The 9,986-nt window shown below is 43.6% G+C and overlaps 1 protein-coding gene across 1 annotated transcript; it reads left to right on the plus strand.

Annotated features, from left to right (window-relative positions):
• The first annotated feature begins 4,457 nt into the window (after nt 1–4,457).
• Nucleotides 4,458–9,028, plus strand: LOC119321951. The gene is made up of 4 exons (XM_037595466.1): nt 4,458–4,672; nt 6,346–6,391; nt 8,110–8,614; nt 8,698–9,028. Exons 2-4 carry the CDS (start codon nt 6,348–6,350, stop codon nt 8,842–8,844), a joined length of 696 nt encoding a protein of 231 aa, XP_037451363.1. The 5' UTR covers nt 4,458–4,672; nt 6,346–6,347; the 3' UTR covers nt 8,845–9,028.
• Nucleotides 9,029–9,986: the final 958 nt, after the last annotated feature.

Genomic DNA, 9,986 nt, shown 5'->3' on the forward strand with positions numbered 1-9,986 from the left:
TGCATTAGAGACAGCTGCATTCACGTTTAATAGGGCACCATCTAAATCCTTGAGATGACACCGTATGAACTATGGTTTAACAGTAAACCTAAGCTGTCGTTTCTTAAAGTTTGGAGTTGCGATCCTTATATGAAAAAGGTTTTCAACCTGATAAGCTCGAACTCAAATCGGAGAAGTGTGTCTTCATAAGATACCCAAAGGAAACTATTGGGTACTCCTTCTATCACAGATCCAAAGGCAAAACATTTGTTGCTAAGAATGGATCCTTTATAGAGAAGGAGTTTCTCTCGAAAGAAGTGAGTGGGAGGAAAGTAAGAGCTTGATGAGGTAATTTGTACCTTCTCCCGAATTGGAAAGTAGTTAATCACAGAAATCAGTTCCAGTGATTCCTACACCAATTAGTGAGGAAGCTAATGATGATGATCATGAAACTTCAGATCAAGTTACTACAAAAACCTCGTAGGTCTACCAAAATAAGATCCGCACCAGAGTGGTACGGTAATCCTATTTTGGAAGTCATGTTACTTGACCATGATAAACCTACGAACTATGAGGAAGCGATGATGAGCCCAGATTCCGCGAAATGGCTTGAGGCCATAAAATCTGAGATATGATCCATGTATGAGAACAAAGTATGGACTTTGATTGACCTGCTCGATGATCAGCAAGCCATGTTAAATAAATGGATCTTCAAGAGGAAGACGAACACTGATAGTAGTGTTACTATCTACTAAGCTTGACTTGTTGCGAAAGGTTTTCGACAAGTTCAAGATGTTGAATACGATTAGATTTTCTCACTCGTATCGATGCTTAAGTCTGTCTGAATCATGTTAGCAATTGTCACATTTTATGAAATCTGGCAAATGGATGTCAAAACTGCATTCCTTAATGGTTTTCTTAAAGGAGATTTGTATATGATACAACCAGAAGGTTTATCCGAAAGGTGCTAACAAAATATGCAAGCTCCAGCGATCCATCAATGGACTGGTGCAAGCATCTCGGAGTTGGAATATACTCTTTGATGTGTTGATCAAAGCATATGGTTTTATACAGACTTTTGGAAAGGCCTGTATTTACAAAAAAGTGAGTGGGAGCTCTGTAGCATTTCTAAAATTATATGTGGATGACATATTGTTAATTGGAAATGATATGGAAATTCTGGATAGCATGAAAGGATACTTGAATAAGAGTTTTTCAAAGCAAGACCTCGGTGAAGCTGCTTACACATTGAGAATCAAGATCTATATAGATAGATCAAGACGCTTGATAAGATTTTTCAATGAGTATATACCTTGATAAATTTTTGAAATAGTTCAAAATGGAACAGTCAAAAAAGGAGTTCTTGCCTGTGTTGCAAGGTGTGAAGTTGAGTAAGACTCAAGACCCGACCATGGCAAAAAATAGAAAGAGAATGAAAAGTCATTCCCTATGCCTCAGTCATAGGTTCTATAAAGTATGATATGCTGTGAACCAGACATATTGTATACCTTGCTCTGAGTTTTGCAAAGGAATACAATTTTGATCTAAGAGTAGATCACTGGACATTGGTCAAAATTATCCTTAGTGGAATAAGGATATATTTCTCGATTATGGAGGTGACAAAAAGGTTCGTCGTAAAGGGTTACGTCGATGTAAATTTTGGCACTGGCCCAAAATGACTTTAAGTCTTAATCTGGATACATATTGAAATTGGGAGCAATTAGCTAGAGTAACTCCATGCAGAGCATTGTGGACATAGAATATTTTGCAAAATACATATGGCTCTGAATGTGACAGACCCGTTGACTAAGTTTCTCTCACGAGCAAAACATGATCACACCTTAGTACTCTTTGGGTGTTAATGACATAGCGATGTGAACTAGATTATTGACTCTAGTAAACCCTTTGGGTGTTGATCACATGATGATGTGAACTATGGGTATTAATCACATGCAGATGTGAATATTGGTGTTAAATCACATAGCGATGTGAACTAGATTATTGACTCTAGTGCAAGTGGGAGACTGAAGGAAATATGCCCTAGAGGCAATAATAAAGTTATTATTTATTTCCTTATTTCATGATAAATGTTTATTATTCATGCTAGAATTGTATTAACCGGAAACATGATACATGTGTGAATACATAGACAAACATATAGTCACTAGTATGCCTCTACTTGACTAGCTCATTAATCAAAGATGGTTATGTTTTCTAACCATAGACATGTGTTGTCATTTGATTAATGGGATCGCATCATTAGGAGAATGATGTGATTGACATGACCCATTCCGTTAGCCTAGCACTTGATCGTTTAGTATGTTGCTATTGCTTTCTTCATGACTTATACATGTTCCTGTAACTATGAGATTATGCAACTCCCGTTTACCGGAGGAACACTTTGGGTGCTACCAAACGTCACAACATAACTGGGTGATTATAAAGGAGTACTACAGGTGTCTCCGAAGGTACATGTTGGGTTGGCGTATTTCGAGATTAGGTTTTGTCACTCCGATTGTCGGAGAGGTATCTCTGGGCCCTCTCGGTAATGCACATCACTATAAGCCTTGCAAGCAATGTAGCTAATGAGTTAGTTATGGAATGATGCATTACGTAACGAGTAAAGAGACTTGCCGATAACGAGATTGAACTAGGTATTGGATACCGACGATCGAATCTCGGGCAGGTAACATACCGATGACAAAGGGAACAACGTATGTTGTTATGCGGTTTGACCGATAAAGATCTTCGTAGAATATGTAGGAGCCAATATGGGCATCCAGGTTCCGCTATTGGTTATTGACCAAGAATAGTTCTAGGTCATGTCTACATAGTTCTCGAACCTGTAGGGTCCGCACGCTTAAGGTTTCGATGACAGTTATATTATGCGAAGCCCTGCGCCGGTAGAGCATCATCATCGTCACCACGCTGTCGTGCTGATGGAACTCATCCCCGAAGCTTTGCTGGATCGGAGCCCGGGGATCGTCATCGAGCTGAACGTGTGCTGAACTCGGAGGTGCCGTACGTTCGGTACTTGGATCGGTCGGATCGTGAAGACGTACGACTACATCAACCGCGTTGTCATAACGCTTCCACTTATGGTCTACGAGGGTACATGGACAACACTCTCCCCTCTCGTTGCTATGTCATCACCATGATCTTGCGTGTACGTAGGAATTTTTTTGAAATTACTACGTTCCCCAACAGTACGGCCATTTGCTACAAACTGCACCGGTGACAACTCACTGTTTGCAATCTTATTCATCAGTGGTGACCGGTTGACAACATCGATGTCATTCAAAGATCCAGGCATTCCAAAGAATGCATGCCAAATTCAAGTCTCCTGATCGGCCACCGCTTCAAGGATTATAGTGGAACCCTTTTTTTGGCCGTGGAATTGCTCATGCCATGCCTTTGGACAATTCTTCCAACTCCAATGCATGCAATCTATTGAGCCAAGCATGCCAGGAAAGCCGCGCGCTTTGTTCATTGCCAATAGCCTTGCGGCGTCTTCAGCAGTGGGAGATCTCAAATACTCCTCGCCAAACACTTGCACAATTCCCACTGCAAAGCGCTTGACACACATGATGGCTTGGCTCTCACCCATAGCCAAGTGATCATCAACTAGATCAGTCGGGATACCGTATGCCAACATACGCAAAGCGGCTGTCACCTTCAGAAAGGTGCTATGCCCGAGCTCTCCGGCGGCATTCCTCCTTTGCTGGAAAAACCGGTCATCGCTCGCTAGTTTCTCTGGAATGCGCCTGAACAAGTCGGTGCTCATCCTAAACCGGCGACGAAAATACGACTCCGGGTATGTGGGATTCTCCACGAAATAGTTCTTCATCAATCTGTTATGGGCATCAATCCTATCTCTCCAAATTTTCTTCCGACCCATAACCGAACCACCGTGCTTCGGTTTTTTTATTGATATGCATAGATATGATCATTGCAAGATCCTCCTCCTCTTCCATATCAAATTCTTCTTCGGAAGAATCATACGACGAACTCATCTACAATGTTCAATACTATACTATAAAAACTACAATTCAAAACATGCACCAAATTCATGAAGTTTGAGCAATACATACCTTGTAGGCGTTTTGTCGAACACCTTGCGGGCGCGGCGTGGCAGCGAGCGCTCGGGCCGGCGAGACTAGGAGGGGATGCGGCGGAAGCGCGGTGGCACGGGGATACGCCGGGGAAGCGCCTGAACGGTCGCCGGGGGGGCGCGGGCGACGGCGGCAGCGCGGTCGGATGAGGGTGGAAGTGGGAGAGCGAGCGCTCGAGTGTGCCGCGCGCAGTAGCGGGCGCCCGAAATACACCGCGCGGGATAGTGCTTTCGACTCATTATAACGCGCGCCGTTTTTGCGCGTTCGCTGGAACGACCCGCCGTATTGCGCGCGCGCTAAAACGGCTTAATTTGTGGCGCGGCCCTAGTTTAGCGCGGCTGTTGTTGGAGATGCTGAAGACGGATGCTCTGTTCAGTCTACTTCTACACTACGCGCGATCCAGAAGTCCTCCAACTCCAAGTCCAGCCGCCGCTATATAAAATCCGCGCCGGCGCCAGACCGGGGAAGCCCACCCGCGCGCCTTCTCCTCCTCCTCTTTCACCCAAACGGCGGAGGACCCCTGCCGTCTCAAGCCCGTCGGCGCCCCGCCTCTCTCTCTCCGGTTGGAGCGCCGCCTTGCTGTAAGCATCCCCTCCTTACCCCGCACCAATTCGACCGGAACCCGGCGATTCTAGTTGCGAATCGCTCGTAGATCAAATCCGAGGCTAGGTTCGGCGGGTGCGTTGCCTACTTGATCGATGTGCTTCCCACGCTTGTGTCCCTGCCTGATTTCGGTTCAGTTCGGTTCTATCCCCAATCCGAGATAGGGTTCTTCGTGCGTTTGATTTCGTTTTCTTAGTGTGTGTTTGGTTCGGGAACGAAGTGTAATGTAATGTCATGGTTCCGTTCCACTAGAATGGGCTGGTTCCGTCCTTGTGTTTGGTAGTGGCAATTTGAAGGAATGAAATTGTTACATTCTAGTGTTCAGTTTGAGACATATGGAATGGAATGGATTTATTATGTCACCATGAACTGGATTGAATTTCAGTCAAACAAAGGCATATAAATATTGTTGTTGAATCGAAGGCTTGAGCACACTGTCAAAAACAAATCGTAGAGAAACAGAAAGAAAAGAATTGGACTGAAACACAAGATCAACAGCAGCCACCCAAATACCAAAGTCTGAATCTGAATCAACAGCAGCCACCCAAATTCCGTCAACAGCAGCTACCCAAATACAAAATCCGGTAGAGCTACTACAAATACCAAAATATCAAGAGCAGCTACCCAGATACCAAAATCTGGATCAACAGCAGCCACCCAAATTCGGCCATGCTCCTCCTATTCTTTTTCAGCCGACGGCGGGGTGAAGTCATCTATGGGTGAAGTGCACTTGCTCCTTCAGTTACTTTTCGGCACCGAGGCCGTCCAGCCACTTGAGCTCGGTAGCCATGGTAGAAAGCTCGGCCGGCCTTCCTGTCGCACCAGGCCACATGCCTCCTTCCACCAGATCTTTGGGGTTCGAGGAGGAGAGACAAGGGGCAGGGGACGCCGGCGAGGCTGCAGTTCCGAACAGGGGCAGAAGATGGTGCCCCGCAGGAGGGGAAGGTGCTACGGCCGCCGGCCGCCGGTATGGCCATCGAGGGAGAGAGGAGAGGAGAGGTCGTGGGTGGCTGGGGCGCGGGGTGGGTGAGTCGTGGAGGAAGGGAAGAGAGTCACGAGTGAAGCGTTCCGTGTGGTCCGGCCGATTTGGAGGAACGCCCAGGTTCAGTATAATCAGGGAATATGCCGTTCCCTGGAATGGGTGGGTTCCGGTTCCTTCGGTGATCTAAACACGAGAACGGGCTCTGGGAATGGAACCGACCCGTGCCGTTCCGCTTCGTGACTGAAACCAAACACACCTTTATTAGTTACAGTATTTAACTATTCTGCATTTATTGCCTAGATTCTTGTTTACCCCGTGGTTGGCGGGGTAGATCAAACTAATGGGAAGCTAAGAGTAACAAATTTATCAGGCCTCCGATCCGGAGGTGAAAGATTAGTTTATGATTTCTGAATGTAGCACGACGTATTGAGAAAATGCACCCACTCAACTACTTAAGTAGCTTTCATATAACTGCCAGGATAAACCGATGTGTGTTCGTTTCTGTGAATATTTTGCAATTTTGGCAAGAAGTGGCTTGCGTTTCTTCCTTTTCTGGTAGTACCTAGCAATTAGTGTCTTGTGTAACTGATGCAGTTTCATCTCCCATGCTTATTAGGGATTATTAACTTGTCATTCATTTAATTCAATTTAATCTTTGCTTTTCTGCAGTTATGATGGGTTCTTCATCATCTTGGTCTGTCCCGCCAGCCTCTCGGTCAGTCATGGGCTCTTCATCCTCATTCATTTTTGTCCACCGCGACCTCTGGTGCAGCCATGGGCTCTTGTCCATCCTCGTTTTGTTTCACAACGAGCTCTGGTGCAGCCATGGGCTCCTCTTCTCCTTTGTATAGCCCGACCTTTTGGCCACCCATGCGCCATTTTCCTCCATGAATTCTCTATTTTTTTTTCATGGTTTGCTATTTGGTTATCCCTAAGTAGATTTGATGGGTTCTTATGTTTGTCAAGTTCAATACAATAATAGATGTGAATTCTTTGTCTTGCCCTGTTTGACCGTGCATGTGTACAATTTCTGGGGACGCCATCAAGTAAAGCATCCGTGAGTAAGTTGATGAATAGGTGAAACATTCATGGTATAACTAGGAACAACATTTTTCTTGAGTTCATGGCCTAAGATATTTGTTAACCAAATGCCATGCACAAATAGATCGTGCAAGTACTAAAATTTCAGTAGTATAGTAGGATATGATGCATTTAACTACTGACTACTGAAGGACTGAAATCACTATTCTGACCTTTTCAGCAATCTTTGCCACAAAGTGAACTCGACATGAAAGTATTTCACGATCTGACCCTTTTAGCAACGCCACAGCCCGTAGCGTTTCTTCTCCATACAAAAACGCCGAAGTAGCTCGCGTTTCAGACCCACATACGAACGCCAAGCTAGCTAACGCTTCCGATCCACATGGAACCAGGCAGAAACGCCATGATCGTTGGCGTTTGTGGCATGCATTTTGATCGACCGGACGAACACCGATTCGATGGGTCCAAACTCCGGCGGCCCCATCTGGCTGCTGCATGCATGCATGCATGCATGATCTCCTTCGTTCAGTGTAAAAAATCACTGGCTGCATGCCCACAGCCGTCCCTGCCGTGACATTCCACTGGCGAATGAGAGCTGTTTACTTGCGAAAAAAAAGGGAGAAATTGCATCCAGGAGTCTGTGTTAATCAAGTCATTAACTTCAGATGTTAACCTAGTACGTACTGGACAGCAAGTACGACAAACCGGATCGCTAGACCTAGGCGAGATCAAACTGGAAACAGAACGAGAATACAGTACACCACGTCGGGAAGAACCACTGGGTGCGGTGCCGTTTTCTTATTTTTAGGCGCGCATCAGTGCTGTGCCGTGCACCTCTCCTCTGGCATTGGCAATGGCAATGGCCGCTACTGACGAACAGGGCCATGCACAGTGTGAGCCACAGGGACTTTCCAGTTTTCCTCTTGGAGCAAACCCAAACCCAAGCCCCCTCGCTGCTTCCTCCCACCTGCCTCTCCTGTGCTGCGCTGGAGCCAGTGATTTTTTACACTGAACGAAGGAGATCATGCATGCATGCATGCAGCAGCCAGATGGGGCCGCCGGAGTTTGGACCCATCGAATCGGTGTTCGTCCGGTCGATCAAAATGCATGCCACAAACGCCAACGATCATGGCGTTTCTGCCTGGTTCCATGTGGATCGGAAGCGTTAGCTAGCTTGGCGTTCGTATGTGGGTCTGAAACACGAGCTACTTCGGTGTTTTTGTATGGAGAAGAAACGCCACGGGCTGTGGTGTTGCTAAAAGGGTCAGATCGTGAAATACTTTCATGTCGAGTTCACTTTGTGGCAAAGATTGCTGAAAAGGTCAGAATAGTGATTTCGTCCCTACTGAAGCACCATTGGCATTTTTTTGTGTTAATAGTTGGTTTTTATAGGGAATGTTCTTTACAAAATGGTGAACGTTATGAGATAACCAAGGCCTTATTGAAGTGCAAAATGGCAGAAGGAAGCTCAGTGAGCCAACATCTGGTCAAGCTAGTTGGTTACATGTGGAGGTTGGAAGCTTTGGGCTCTCCCATCCCTGCCTGGCTTTGTACTGATCTTATCCTTCTGTCTCTACCCTCAAGCTTTAATGGCTTTATCACGAATTACATGATGTGGGAGATGGAGAAGAGCGTGAATGAATTGCTCAGGATGCTCAAGACCTTTGAGTATTGGATGCAGAAACACACCAATTATGTGACGAAGAAGACAACTAGTTTTAAGAAGAAGTGCAAAGTCAAAAATGGCAAGGGCGTCATTAAGACCGACACCAAGGGAAACCTAAACGCGGCGCTGCTAAAGAGACTGAGTGCTTCTTTTGCAAGGACAATGGTCATTGGAAAAGGAATTGCAAAAAGTTTTTGGCAGAAAAGAAGAAGTCTGAAAAGTCCAGCACAAGTATGATATTCATACATGTTATAGTTGTTTTTTCTGTTGATCCTCAATGCAATTCTTGGGTATTTAATACTCGATCGATGCAGGGACTTCCGAGGACACTAGGACTGGTAAAGAATGAGGTGCTGTTCCGTGTCGAAACGGTGTTGAAGTTGCCGCTCAAGCCGTCGGCGTCATGCCCTACATCTACCTCTATAATTCGTACTCCCTCCGTCCCAAAAACTTTGTATTAAATTTAGTATAAAGTTGAGACATATATTTTGGAACCGAGAGAGTACTATAACTTAGTAATTGTTATTTTGTTTCCGCGTTGTGTAAAAACATTATATTAGGATATTGTTTATCATGTGATGGATATATCTATATCTATCCGTACTAATAAGTAAGGTGTGATTCTTTGGGTTTTTAATCCGTTCATCCATATTATTATTACTAGCAAAAATGCCTGTGCGTTGCAACGGAAAAAAACACATTCTCTAGTCGTAACAAGAAAGCTTTCACAAATTCACCGGTCCACATTATCTAATTCAACATAGTGTCTCACATTTCTTGTCTCTTAGCGTCCTTTCCGCCATCACCGATCATGGACGCGGTGTCCAACTAATCACGACACCGCAACGCGTTTGAACATGATCAATCTTTAAGGTGACGATCTCAACCACCGCATGACACATTTATCAATAAACCGTGTCATCGCGGGCGAATGATACACCTAGTTCATACATATGAGCCGGTTCACCTTTAAACTGTGTATTTGTTTTTTAATGTATCGACATTAATTTTAAAACACGTAAATACTTTTTAAATCACATGGAATTTTTAAAGATCTTGAATATTTTTTAAACTACGAATATATTTTTAAGCACAAGAACACTTTTTCCTTCTTTTTTTCTTTTTCTTTTTCTTTTTTTTCACAAACAATCTTCCAAATTAGTGAACATTTTTTGAAATCGTGAATACTTTTTCAAATTCATGAAGATTTTTTAATCATGAATAATTTTACAAATTCGTGAACATTTTTTTTGAAGTCGTGAATAATTTTTCAGATTCATGGATATTTTTTAAAATAATATTTTATTTTAAAATTCTTGAGCATTTTTTGGATCGTGAACATTTTTTCGAATTCATGATTCTTTTTTACAAAATTTGGGAACATCTTTGGATATTCGTGAATATTTTTACTTTTTTTGAAGAGTTTTTAAAATTTCCATGTATAGTATTTGAATTCGTTATTTTTATTCAAATTGATGAACATTTTTGAATAACCAAACATTTTTCTAAAACCACGAACATTTTTTAAAATACACAAACATTTTATAATTTCTTGAATTTTTTTGAAAACTGTTTTTTTAATAAAATTCGAACTACTTTAAAA

The sequence above is a fragment of the Triticum dicoccoides genome, chromosome 1B, assembly GCF_002162155.2.
Source record: "Triticum dicoccoides isolate Atlit2015 ecotype Zavitan chromosome 1B, WEW_v2.0, whole genome shotgun sequence".
NCBI classification, from domain to species: Eukaryota; Viridiplantae; Streptophyta; class Magnoliopsida; order Poales; family Poaceae; genus Triticum; species Triticum dicoccoides.